This window comes from Copadichromis virginalis, linkage group LG9 (assembly GCF_057382275.1).
Source record: "Copadichromis virginalis isolate Kocher_CV1m ecotype Utaka linkage group LG9, C_Virginalis_male_GT1.1, whole genome shotgun sequence".
NCBI classification, from domain to species: Eukaryota; Metazoa; Chordata; class Actinopteri; order Cichliformes; family Cichlidae; genus Copadichromis; species Copadichromis virginalis.
Window position 1 is genome coordinate 10,571,797 of NC_140626.1, and position 14,132 is coordinate 10,585,928.

The 14,132-nt window shown below is 40.9% G+C and overlaps 2 protein-coding genes and 1 pseudogene across 2 annotated transcripts; all 3 read left to right on the forward strand.

Annotated features, from left to right (window-relative positions):
* Positions 1-14,132, forward strand: part of LOC146701306 (uncharacterized) — a 316,606-nt pseudogene that overhangs the window by 44,179 nt on the left and 258,295 nt on the right.
* LOC146701313 (serine/threonine-protein kinase pim-1-like) lies at positions 2,088-5,933 on the forward strand. The gene is made up of 9 exons (XM_085467643.1): positions 2,088-2,242; positions 2,651-2,893; positions 3,028-3,180; positions 3,302-3,396; positions 3,534-3,581; positions 3,685-3,903; positions 4,919-5,099; positions 5,186-5,356; positions 5,446-5,933. Exons 1-9 carry the CDS (start codon positions 2,182-2,184, stop codon positions 5,535-5,537), a joined length of 1,263 nt encoding a protein of 420 aa, XP_085323769.1. The 5' UTR covers positions 2,088-2,181; the 3' UTR covers positions 5,538-5,933.
* LOC146701314 (serine/threonine-protein kinase pim-1-like) lies at positions 8,850-12,695 on the forward strand. Its single transcript, XM_085467644.1, has 9 exons — positions 8,850-9,004; positions 9,413-9,655; positions 9,790-9,942; positions 10,064-10,158; positions 10,296-10,343; positions 10,447-10,665; positions 11,681-11,861; positions 11,948-12,118; positions 12,208-12,695. The coding sequence occupies exons 1-9, from the start codon at positions 8,944-8,946 to the stop codon at positions 12,297-12,299; spliced, it is 1,263 nt and encodes a 420-aa protein (XP_085323770.1). The 5' UTR covers positions 8,850-8,943; the 3' UTR covers positions 12,300-12,695.

Sequence of the window (14,132 nt, forward strand, 5' to 3'; positions counted from 1 at the left end):
CATTTTTGACCAGGACATGTCCTTCAACGCACATATTAAACAAATATGTAAGACTGCGTTCTTCCATTTGCGCAACATCTCTAAAATTAGAAATATCCTGTCTCAGAGTGACGCTGAAAAACTAGTTCATGCATTTATTGTGTGAATGTGTGTGTGAATGGGTGGATGACTGGATATGTAAAGCGCTTTGGGGTCCTTAGGGACTAGTAAAGCGCTATATAAATACAGGGCATTTACCATTTATTACTTCCAGGCTGGACGACTGTAATTCATTATTATCAGGATGTCCAAAAAACTCACTGAAAAGCCTTCAGCTGATCCAAAATGCTGCAGCAAGAGTCCTGACAGGGACTAGAAAGAGAGAGCAGATTTCTCCTGTTAAATCCAGAATTGAATTCAAAATCCTGCTCCTCACATACAAGGTCTTAAATAATCAGGCCCCATCTTATCTTAATGACCTTGTAGTACCATATCACCCTATTAGAGCACTTCGCTCTCGCTCTGCAGGCCTACTTGTTGTTCCTAGAGTATTTAAAAGTAGAATGGGAGGGAGAGCCTTCAGTTTTCAGGCCCCTCTTCTGTGGAACCAGCTTCCAGTTTGGATTCAGGAGACAGACACTATCTCTACTTTTAAGATTAGGCTTAAAACTTTCCTTTTTGCTAAAGCATATAGTTAGGGCTGGACCAGGTGACCCTGAATCCTCCCTTAGTTATGCTGCAATAGACGTAGAGTTACACACTTACTCTCTGTCCCACCACTGCATTTACGGCTGCATTTCCAGGGATGTTGAGTTCAGCAATGACCTTTGGCCTCTGCTCTTTGAGATAGAGCATGAAGGCATTTGGCGGCTTCTTGACGTATGGCCCATCTTCATCCTGCTGGGCTGGGCACTTTCTTTTTCTTCAGGAATAAAACACAGAGTAAGAGCACATGTTAGCACTGTGTACAACTGTGAGGGAAGCAGTTCAAAAACACGAGACAAGCTGTAAAACTGAATGAAATCAGGCACCATTAATGGATCATTACAATAATTCCTGCAGACATCTGCAAACAAATGACAGATACTTGCAGATCAGTGAACCAAAGCAGCCGAGCAAACTTAGTTTGGAGTGGAGGTGTTAGGTGGAGGAGCAGGAGTGACATACTCATACATCTGTACACCGTTCCTACACAGATGAAGGGAGACAGATATGAGATAACAGGAAGAAGTTATGAATATAGAGATGTTCAGCAGCTGTGTTCACTCCAGTGTTTGTGTGTTTTACGTACAGTACTCCAACAGGACGCAGGTTCTGGAGCACACAAAACACACAACAGGTGACGAGACAAGCTGCAATACTATCATCTATCCACTAGGTGGAAGAATTGATCAGTAGAAAGAGGAGATGTGCTCAAAACGACATTCATACATAGATTTATTCTTCTTAGTTAGTCTTAAGAATTAGGATTCACTGACAGTGAAGAAGTTTCAGACGTGCACTCGCGTTTCCCCTTTTGCCTTTTCCTGCTCCAGCCAAGTCCTCCGCCTGCTCGACATCTCTCCTATTACCTTTTATTACGCTTGCACTCATGCCTTTGCCTTTCACCACTTCAAAACTGCGCCTTCTTCAATATTACCTTCATATGCTCTCTTTGCTTTTCGCCTTCCTCACTACACTAAGTACCATTTTTTAACGCTGTGTACTCACTCTTGCTAAAGTACATGTGAACAGATCTTGAAGAAAAAAAACAAAACAAAACATACTTTTCTTTTCTCTTCTGATACTATTGAATGATCCTAACAGAAAAAAACAGAGTTAACACTGACTTAATAAAAAAGTGTTATATTTTATCTCAGATAAACTAGTCAGTGTTTATTAGTGTTTGCTCAACTAGAAGTCTTCATAGTAGCATCCACACATCAAGTCTTTAAACAAATAATGAAAGGATAATGAAAGAAAGTTTAATGTGAAATTACTGAATTATATGAAATGCCAGAGTGTTTTTCTTTAAACTACTTGCCTTTTAGTGATGTCACTAAAAGGCAAGGTTCTAATGTTGTGTTGCCATAGACTCCGGAGTTTACTTTTAAAGCTCACTTACAGAACTGACTTATACAGCTTAGTTAGAAAAGTCAAGCATCCAGACATTTGAAGGACTATTCACTCATTAAGGTGACATTTTCTATTTTAAAAATTAAGATGAAAAAGGAAACAAGAAAAGTTACGACTGAGGCAGATAAGAAAGATCCAGGAGATCAAAGTAAGTAAAAAATAAAATCCCCTAAATAACAGAATGTACATTTCTAACAATGTTGAGGCTCTGTGTATAAAATGATTCATTTTTAGAGGATTTAAATCCTGGTTTTGATTGAAACTAACCTGAGTGCAACATGTCTAATCAAAGAAAGGTTACTGGGGCACTTTGTCTTTTGGTAAAATAATGTGACAAGTTTATTCTTGGACTGAGCAGTGAAAACAGAGCAACAAGTGTCATCAGTATCTAGACTTAGTAGACCTGGTATGGACTCGTTTTGGTGTGTTTTTTATCAAAAGGATAAACTTGTTATTATATTGTAAGCAATACTAATTTAAAATTCAATGACATCAAAATCCTTCTAGTCCTGATGTCGAGCGCTCTTTTTCACTAATGTGTTGTTGTTGTTTATAGATTGTAAGAGCAGGATGGCTAAAAGAAAGGCCAGTCCTGAAAAAACGACCCCCATAAAAAGAAGGAGGGTCACTGAGCAGGCTGGTCCTTCCACCAGCTCAGATGCTCATGTGGTCGGGGGAGTCAAGCGAAAGGTCCAACAAGATGAAGCGGGGACAACCAATACAGCAAAAAAGCGTAAACTTCTTGAGCATGTGAGCGGTGACAAGGGGCAGGCATCTTCCTGGTTGGACACTGGTAAAGGTAGGCTAATTAGTTGAGTGAGGGGTAGATTAAGTGTACATCTGGTTGCTAGTTTGAAGATATTAGTGTTTGGGAGATATTTGTGTCTATTATCTAATAAGCTGATGTGCTTTTGGTGTTTTCCACATCTGCAGACTGCAGCATAGAGATTTCAGAGAGCTGCAGTAAAAACAAAAAGGCTGGCAAAAGGAAAGCTGCGGGAGACACCAGGGACCCACCTAAGAAAAAGAACGTGGACCAGGACAAAACCAAAACCGTTGCCAAAAAGTCAGTGGCTGAACAGAAACGTAAGTAGCAAGCAGCTTAGCTTTTATATTCAGGTGAAGAGCAAAATGAACATTTAGGGTACAGCAGAGAGTAATTTGTGTGACAGCTGTAGTAAAACCCAATTTGTGTTTGTCTGTTTAGGTGACTTCCAAGCAAGATACGTGGAGGAGCACCGGCTTGGAGAAGGAGGCTGTGGAGCAGTGTTTGCTGGCTACCGCATAAAGGATCATTTACCAGTAAGTGTTCAGATGGTGGTAGTAAGACAGGCAGTAATGCAGATAAGGGATAATATCGTAAGCTGAGATGTATGCTGTTTTACACCTTTAATGATGTCATACTGAGGAAATGCTCATCAATGCCCTGTGTCTTTTAGGTGGCCATCAAACACATCCCAAAGGGGAAAGTGTACTGCAAAGTGAAGGTAAATGTGCAAGACTTGAATTGTTTTTACATTAGTGGATTGCATGCAGCGTTCACCTGTGGAACGTCTGTGCCTCATCATCCACTTTGTTGAAATATTTCAGGATGATAACGGGAAGAATGTGTCAGTGGAAGTTGCCATCATGCTGAAGCTTGCAGCTGAAGCAGATGGATCAGTGGAAACATCAGCCCCAGTGTCTCTGTTGGAGTGGTTTGACTTTGGCAGAGAGCTGATCCTGGTGATGGAGAGACCTGTCCCCGCTGTGGACCTGGATAAATACATAGAAGAAAATGGAGGATTTTTGCCAGAGGACAAGGCCAAGGCAAGTTGACTTGCCTTAGAAGAGTCTTAGACTGTACATCATTCAATCAAAGCACAGAGTATTAGAGAAACATTAACCCATTGATTGATTATTGTCTTTTTCATCGTTTCCAGGTAGGGCTGGGCTATATCATACCATTCACGGTAATACCGGTGTAATTTTGGGCAACGATAGGAAAATGAAATATCGCGCTAGAATAGGTAAAACGCGCATGCGCAGTGCCTATGTTTACATACGCAGATGGCGGTGACGCAGAAAGAGAAGAGCAAAAGTGGATCGTTGAATGAAACGGATGAACCAGAACTGGTTTGTAAAAATGCTGCAACTTTAGTGGTGTGGAACTGGTTTAGCTTTCGTCCGTCAGATACACAACAAAGCACGATTTTTGGTAGCGCATGCTAGCGGGCCGCCGTTATTACCGTGTTGTTTGGAAAATACGGCACACTTAAAATCAATCCTTTGATTTTTCTGAAACTCGACAGTGCCCCTTATAATCCCGTGTGCCTTATGTATGAATTCTGGTTGTGTTTACTGACCTCAAAACGATTTTATGTACACGGCGACTTTGCTAAGCTACAAAGCCGCACCGCTCGATGGATTGTCGGAGCATTACGGCTATCGTAGGCAGGCGCCTCGCGGAGTGATACGTACTGCACCTCAACGTGATATTACCGTATTGTGTGTGTATAACCTCTTTTTAAGCTTTGTGGATATTTTACATGGTTATGCTGAGGATATGTCGGCCAATTTCCACTGGAAATGCCTTTTGGTTAAACTGTCAGCGAGGAATTTGCATTTGCACTGTTACATTTTTATATAACTTTAATGCACATAAAAAAACAGCTGCTTGTTTAAGTGAAAATACATTTATGGGGTTTTTTGCACTAATAAAGTTGTGGCGTTGTAAAGTATTTTGTCTAGTGTCAGTTATATCGTCAGTTATATCGTTATCACAACTTTTCAAATGTATATCGTGATAAATATTTTTGGTCATATCGCCCTGCTCTATTTCCAGGTCATTCTGAAGCAGCTGGTTGATGCTGCGAAGCACCTGGAGGATAAACACATCTTTCACCGGGACATCAAGAGTGAGAACATTCTAATTGAGACCGGCTCAGATGTACCGCGTGTTCGTATCATCGACTTTGGACTGAGCTGCTTTGTTAAGGAGCAGTCGCAGTACCGCGTCTTCTATGGTAACATATTCTGCTCTTGCTCTTCACAGATGTCACAATTTTCGCCTTTTGTTTTAGAAGAAATTGCAATTGTGTCTGTTTATTAGGTACAGAAATTTACTCCCCTCCCGAGTGGTACGGGCGCAGTTGCTACAGGTGTGGACCCACCACGGTATGGCAAATGGGAGTGGTTCTGTACGAAGCGCTTCATGCCGGGGACTTTAACACCACGAGCTTCCTCAAAAAGCGCCTGAAATTCAAAAGACATCTGTCCAAAAGTAAGAAAACGTCACACTTCAAGACTGACTGATGGCTTGGACCACTGGAACTATCATCTTCATGTTTTTTCTCTTTCCTTTCTTTCCAGACTGCCGGGATTTCTTGGACGCGTGTTTAACCAAAGTCCCGGAGACGCGGCCGACGCTGGAGGAGCTACAGCATCACACTTGGCTGAGATAAGCCTATCACACACACACACAAACACACACAATTCAGACGTTATCATTTATGTGTGATGTATGAATTACCTTTCTTTTTTTCAGGAAATAATTTTTTTTAATTGGCCCACTTTAAATTTCAGTGTTTTGGAATTCCTGTAACCCCCCCCAGCCATCCCAGGAAAGGGGATCTCTCTTTGAATGGGCTTTCCCGAGGTTTCTTCCCGTCAGTCTGGCCCCCCCAGGGGAGTTTTTCCTCGTCTTCATAGAGAGCTTGGGCTGGCTCAGGAGCTCCATCAAAACTGTCTTTATTTAATTACTCTAATGTAATCATATACTTTAAAGTAATCAAATAAAAGACAGTAAAAATCTGAAGACTTGAAGTAAACTTCCATTAAAATAAAACTTGTTTAATTCATCTTTGCTGAGGATACTGTGTTATTACTATTTCAAGGATTATGTCAGAACACCGGATACTGGTACCCATCCCTACCCATCACTAGGGAACAGAACAAACCAGACATCAATTACAACAAAAATGACACTGACCCAGCCAGCATGACTCGTCTGCCTTAAGAAATGTTTAGCAATATTACAAATTGGGTGATATGCCTTAAAGTAGCTTCTCATGTGTTCAGCATTGTCAAAGGCTACATTTTAATTAAAACCACAATCTAGTAATGTTCTGTCTTTAACCTTCCTAATTTGTTTTTTGTCCTAACCTAATACTAAATTGCCAGTGAAAACAAAAGTTACATAAATAAAGAAGAGTAAAGAAAATTACGGTCTTTTTTTATTGTAACAGTTTACCAGTGTACAGTTTGGTTTGTGACATATCTATCTAATAGACTCCAATTTGTGCATGTAAATGGAGAGTCCTCTTCACACACTGAGGTTAATTATGGAGTTCCACAGGGTTCAGTGCTAGGACCAATTCTGTTTACATTATACATGTTTCCCCTAGGCAGCATCATTAGAAGACATAGCATAAATTTTCACTGCTATGCAGATGACACCCAGCTCTATCTGTCCATGAAGCCAGATAACACACACCAATGAGTTACACTGCAGGAATGTCTTAAAGACTTAAAGACCTGGATGGCCGCTAACTTTCTGCTTCTTAATTCAGATCAAACTGAGGTTATTGTACTCGTCCCTGAAAAGTTTAGAAATATGGTATCTAACCAGATTCTTACTCTGGATGGCATTACCTTGGCCTCCAGTAACGCTGTGAGGAACCTTGGAGTCATTTTTGACCAGGACATGTCCTTCAACGCACATATTAAACAAATATGTAAGACTGCGTTCTTCCATTTGCGCAACATCTCTAAAATTAGAAATATCCTGTCTCAGAGTGACGCTGAAAAACTAGTTCATGCATTTATTGTGTGAATGTGTGTGTGAATGGGTGGATGACTGGATATGTAAAGCGCTTTGGGGTCCTTAGGGACTAGTAAAGCGCTATATAAATACAGGGCATTTACCATTTATTACTTCCAGGCTGGACGACTGTAATTCATTATTATCAGGATGTCCAAAAAACTCACTGAAAAGCCTTCAGCTGATCCAAAATGCTGCAGCAAGAGTCCTGACAGGGACTAGAAAGAGAGAGCAGATTTCTCCTGTTAAATCCAGAATTGAATTCAAAATCCTGCTCCTCACATACAAGGTCTTAAATAATCAGGCCCCATCTTATCTTAATGACCTTGTAGTACCATATCACCCTATTAGAGCACTTCGCTCTCGCTCTGCAGGCCTACTTGTTGTTCCTAGAGTATTTAAAAGTAGAATGGGAGGGAGAGCCTTCAGTTTTCAGGCCCCTCTTCTGTGGAACCAGCTTCCAGTTTGGATTCAGGAGACAGACACTATCTCTACTTTTAAGATTAGGCTTAAAACTTTCCTTTTTGCTAAAGCATATAGTTAGGGCTGGACCAGGTGACCCTGAATCCTCCCTTAGTTATGCTGCAATAGACGTAGAGTTACACACTTACTCTCTGTCCCACCACTGCATTTACGGCTGCATTTCCAGGGATGTTGAGTTCAGCAATGACCTTTGGCCTCTGCTCTTTGAGATAGAGCATGAAGGCATTTGGCGGCTTCTTGACGTATGGCCCATCTTCATCCTGCTGGGCTGGGCACTTTCTTTTTCTTCAGGAATAAAACACAGAGTAAGAGCACATGTTAGCACTGTGTACAACTGTGAGGGAAGCAGTTCAAAAACACGAGACAAGCTGTAAAACTGAATGAAATCAGGCACCATTAATGGATCATTACAATAATTCCTGCAGACATCTGCAAACAAATGACAGATACTTGCAGATCAGTGAACCAAAGCAGCCGAGCAAACTTAGTTTGGAGTGGAGGTGTTAGGTGGAGGAGCAGGAGTGACATACTCATACATCTGTACACCGTTCCTACACAGATGAAGGGAGACAGATATGAGATAACAGGAAGAAGTTATGAATATAGAGATGTTCAGCAGCTGTGTTCACTCCAGTGTTTGTGTGTTTTACGTACAGTACTCCAACAGGACGCAGGTTCTGGAGCACACAAAACACACAACAGGTGACGAGACAAGCTGCAATACTATCATCTATCCACTAGGTGGAAGAATTGATCAGTAGAAAGAGGAGATGTGCTCAAAACGACATTCATACATAGATTTATTCTTCTTAGTTAGTCTTAAGAATTAGGATTCACTGACAGTGAAGAAGTTTCAGACGTGCACTCGCGTTTCCCCTTTTGCCTTTTCCTGCTCCAGCCAAGTCCTCCGCCTGCTCGACATCTCTCCTATTACCTTTTATTACGCTTGCACTCATGCCTTTGCCTTTCACCACTTCAAAACTGCGCCTTCTTCAATATTACCTTCATATGCTCTCTTTGCTTTTCGCCTTCCTCACTACACTAAGTACCATTTTTTAACGCTGTGTACTCACTCTTGCTAAAGTACATGTGAACAGATCTTGAAGAAAAAAAACAAAACAAAACATACTTTTCTTTTCTCTTCTGATACTATTGAATGATCCTAACAGAAAAAAACAGAGTTAACACTGACTTAATAAAAAAGTGTTATATTTTATCTCAGATAAACTAGTCAGTGTTTATTAGTGTTTGCTCAACTAGAAGTCTTCATAGTAGCATCCACACATCAAGTCTTTAAACAAATAATGAAAGGATAATGAAAGAAAGTTTAATGTGAAATTACTGAATTATATGAAATGCCAGAGTGTTTTTCTTTAAACTACTTGCCTTTTAGTGATGTCACTAAAAGGCAAGGTTCTAATGTTGTGTTGCCATAGACTCCGGAGTTTACTTTTAAAGCTCACTTACAGAACTGACTTATACAGCTTAGTTAGAAAAGTCAAGCATCCAGACATTTGAAGGACTATTCACTCATTAAGGTGACATTTTCTATTTTAAAAATTAAGATGAAAAAGGAAACAAGAAAAGTTACGACTGAGGCAGATAAGAAAGATCCAGGAGATCAAAGTAAGTAAAAAATAAAATCCCCTAAATAACAGAATGTACATTTCTAACAATGTTGAGGCTCTGTGTATAAAATGATTCATTTTTAGAGGATTTAAATCCTGGTTTTGATTGAAACTAACCTGAGTGCAACATGTCTAATCAAAGAAAGGTTACTGGGGCACTTTGTCTTTTGGTAAAATAATGTGACAAGTTTATTCTTGGACTGAGCAGTGAAAACAGAGCAACAAGTGTCATCAGTATCTAGACTTAGTAGACCTGGTATGGACTCGTTTTGGTGTGTTTTTTATCAAAAGGATAAACTTGTTATTATATTGTAAGCAATACTAATTTAAAATTCAATGACATCAAAATCCTTCTAGTCCTGATGTCGAGCGCTCTTTTTCACTAATGTGTTGTTGTTGTTTATAGATTGTAAGAGCAGGATGGCTAAAAGAAAGGCCAGTCCTGAAAAAACGACCCCCATAAAAAGAAGGAGGGTCACTGAGCAGGCTGGTCCTTCCACCAGCTCAGATGCTCATGTGGTCGGGGGAGTCAAGCGAAAGGTCCAACAAGATGAAGCGGGGACAACCAATACAGCAAAAAAGCGTAAACTTCTTGAGCATGTGAGCGGTGACAAGGGGCAGGCATCTTCCTGGTTGGACACTGGTAAAGGTAGGCTAATTAGTTGAGTGAGGGGTAGATTAAGTGTACATCTGGTTGCTAGTTTGAAGATATTAGTGTTTGGGAGATATTTGTGTCTATTATCTAATAAGCTGATGTGCTTTTGGTGTTTTCCACATCTGCAGACTGCAGCATAGAGATTTCAGAGAGCTGCAGTAAAAACAAAAAGGCTGGCAAAAGGAAAGCTGCGGGAGACACCAGGGACCCACCTAAGAAAAAGAACGTGGACCAGGACAAAACCAAAACCGTTGCCAAAAAGTCAGTGGCTGAACAGAAACGTAAGTAGCAAGCAGCTTAGCTTTTATATTCAGGTGAAGAGCAAAATGAACATTTAGGGTACAGCAGAGAGTAATTTGTGTGACAGCTGTAGTAAAACCCAATTTGTGTTTGTCTGTTTAGGTGACTTCCAAGCAAGATACGTGGAGGAGCACCGGCTTGGAGAAGGAGGCTGTGGAGCAGTGTTTGCTGGCTACCGCATAAAGGATCATTTACCAGTAAGTGTTCAGATGGTGGTAGTAAGACAGGCAGTAATGCAGATAAGGGATAATATCGTAAGCTGAGATGTATGCTGTTTTACACCTTTAATGATGTCATACTGAGGAAATGCTCATCAATGCCCTGTGTCTTTTAGGTGGCCATCAAACACATCCCAAAGGGGAAAGTGTACTGCAAAGTGAAGGTAAATGTGCAAGACTTGAATTGTTTTTACATTAGTGGATTGCATGCAGCGTTCACCTGTGGAACGTCTGTGCCTCATCATCCACTTTGTTGAAATATTTCAGGATGATAACGGGAAGAATGTGTCAGTGGAAGTTGCCATCATGCTGAAGCTTGCAGCTGAAGCAGATGGATCAGTGGAAACATCAGCCCCAGTGTCTCTGTTGGAGTGGTTTGACTTTGGCAGAGAGCTGATCCTGGTGATGGAGAGACCTGTCCCCGCTGTGGACCTGGATAAATACATAGAAGAAAATGGAGGATTTTTGCCAGAGGACAAGGCCAAGGCAAGTTGACTTGCCTTAGAAGAGTCTTAGACTGTACATCATTCAATCAAAGCACAGAGTATTAGAGAAACATTAACCCATTGATTGATTATTGTCTTTTTCATCGTTTCCAGGTAGGGCTGGGCTATATCATACCATTCACGGTAATACCGGTGTAATTTTGGGCAACGATAGGAAAATGAAATATCGCGCTAGAATAGGTAAAACGCGCATGCGCAGTGCCTATGTTTACATACGCAGATGGCGGTGACGCAGAAAGAGAAGAGCAAAAGTGGATCGTTGAATGAAACGGATGAACCAGAACTGGTTTGTAAAAATGCTGCAACTTTAGTGGTGTGGAACTGGTTTAGCTTTCGTCCGTCAGATACACAACAAAGCACGATTTTTGGTAGCGCATGCTAGCGGGCCGCCGTTATTACCGTGTTGTTTGGAAAATACGGCACACTTAAAATCAATCCTTTGATTTTTCTGAAACTCGACAGTGCCCCTTATAATCCCGTGTGCCTTATGTATGAATTCTGGTTGTGTTTACTGACCTCAAAACGATTTTATGTACACGGCGACTTTGCTAAGCTACAAAGCCGCACCGCTCGATGGATTGTCGGAGCATTACGGCTATCGTAGGCAGGCGCCTCGCGGAGTGATACGTACTGCACCTCAACGTGATATTACCGTATTGTGTGTGTATAACCTCTTTTTAAGCTTTGTGGATATTTTACATGGTTATGCTGAGGATATGTCGGCCAATTTCCACTGGAAATGCCTTTTGGTTAAACTGTCAGCGAGGAATTTGCATTTGCACTGTTACATTTTTATATAACTTTAATGCACATAAAAAAACAGCTGCTTGTTTAAGTGAAAATACATTTATGGGGTTTTTTGCACTAATAAAGTTGTGGCGTTGTAAAGTATTTTGTCTAGTGTCAGTTATATCGTCAGTTATATCGTTATCACAACTTTTCAAATGTATATCGTGATAAATATTTTTGGTCATATCGCCCTGCTCTATTTCCAGGTCATTCTGAAGCAGCTGGTTGATGCTGCGAAGCACCTGGAGGATAAACACATCTTTCACCGGGACATCAAGAGTGAGAACATTCTAATTGAGACCGGCTCAGATGTACCGCGTGTTCGTATCATCGACTTTGGACTGAGCTGCTTTGTTAAGGAGCAGTCGCAGTACCGCGTCTTCTATGGTAACATATTCTGCTCTTGCTCTTCACAGATGTCACAATTTTCGCCTTTTGTTTTAGAAGAAATTGCAATTGTGTCTGTTTATTAGGTACAGAAATTTACTCCCCTCCCGAGTGGTACGGGCGCAGTTGCTACAGGTGTGGACCCACCACGGTATGGCAAATGGGAGTGGTTCTGTACGAAGCGCTTCATGCCGGGGACTTTAACACCACGAGCTTCCTCAAAAAGCGCCTGAAATTCAAAAGACATCTGTCCAAAAGTAAGAAAACGTCACACTTCAAGACTGACTGATGGCTTGGACCACTGGAACTATCATCTTCATGTTTTTTCTCTTTCCTTTCTTTCCAGACTGCCGGGATTTCTTGGACGCGTGTTTAACCAAAGTCCCGGAGACGCGGCCGACGCTGGAGGAGCTACAGCATCACACTTGGCTGAGATAAGCCTATCACACACACACACAAACACACACAATTCAGACGTTATCATTTATGTGTGATGTATGAATTACCTTTCTTTTTTTCAGGAAATAATTTTTTTTAATTGGCCCACTTTAAATTTCAGTGTTTTGGAATTCCTGTAACCCCCCCCAGCCATCCCAGGAAAGGGGATCTCTCTTTGAATGGGCTTTCCCGAGGTTTCTTCCCGTCAGTCTGGCCCCCCCAGGGGAGTTTTTCCTCGTCTTCATAGAGAGCTTGGGCTGGCTCAGGAGCTCCATCAAAACTGTCTTTATTTAATTACTCTAATGTAATCATATACTTTAAAGTAATCAAATAAAAGACAGTAAAAATCTGAAGACTTGAAGTAAACTTCCATTAAAATAAAACTTGTTTAATTCATCTTTGCTGAGGATACTGTGTTATTACTATTTCAAGGATTATGTCAGAACACCGGATACTGGTACCCATCCCTACCCATCACTAGGGAACAGAACAAACCAGACATCAATTACAACAAAAATGACACTGACCCAGCCAGCATGACTCGTCTGCCTTAAGAAATGTTTAGCAATATTACAAATTGGGTGATATGCCTTAAAGTAGCTTCTCATGTGTTCAGCATTGTCAAAGGCTACATTTTAATTAAAACCACAATCTAGTAATGTTCTGTCTTTAACCTTCCTAATTTGTTTTTTGTCCTAACCTAATACTAAATTGCCAGTGAAAACAAAAGTTACATAAATAAAGAAGAGTAAAGAAAATTACGGTCTTTTTTTATTGTAACAGTTTACCAGTGTACAGTTTGGTTTGTGACATATCTATCTAATAGACTCCAATTTGTGCATGTAAATGGAGAGTCCTCTTCACACACTGAGGTTAATTATGGAGTTCCACAGGGTTCAGTGCTAGGACCAATTCTGTTTACATTATACATGTTTCCCCTAGGCAGCATCATTAGAAGACATAGCATAAATTTTCACTGCTATGCAGATGACACCCAGCTCTATCTGTCCATGAAGCCAGATAACACACACCAATGAGTTACACTGCAGGAATGTCTTAAAGACTTAAAGACCTGGATGGCCGCTAACTTTCTGCTTCTTAATTCAGATCAAACTGAGGTTATTGTACTCGTCCCTGAAAAGTTTAGAAATATGGTATCTAACCAGATTCTTACTCTGGATGGCATTACCTTGGCCTCCAGTAACGCTGTGAGGAACCTTGGAGTCATTTTTGACCAGGACATGTCCTTCAACGCACATATTAAACAAATATGTAAGACTGCGTTCTTCCATTTGCGCAACATCTCTAAAATTAGAAATATCCTGTCTCAGAGTGACGCTGAAAAACTAGTTCATGCATTTATTGTGTGAATGTGTGTGTGAATGGGTGGATGACTGGATATGTAAAGCGCTTTGGGGTCCTTAGGGACTAGTAAAGCGCTATATAAATACAGGGCATTTACCATTTATTACTTCCAGGCTGGACGACTGTAATTCATTATTATCAGGATGTCCAAAAAACTCACTGAAAAGCCTTCAGCTGATCCAAAATGCTGCAGCAAGAGTCCTGACAGGGACTAGAAAGAGAGAGCAGATTTCTCCTGTTAAATCCAGAATTGAATTCAAAATCCTGCTCCTCACATACAAGGTCTTAAATAATCAGGCCCCATCTTATCTTAATGACCTTGTAGTACCATATCACCCTATTAGAGCACTTCGCTCTCGCTCTGCAGGCCTACTTGTTGTTCCTAGAGTATTTAAAAGTAGAATGGGAGGGAGAGCCTTCAGTTTTCAGGCCCCTCTTCTGTGGAACCAGCTTCCAGTTTGGATTCAG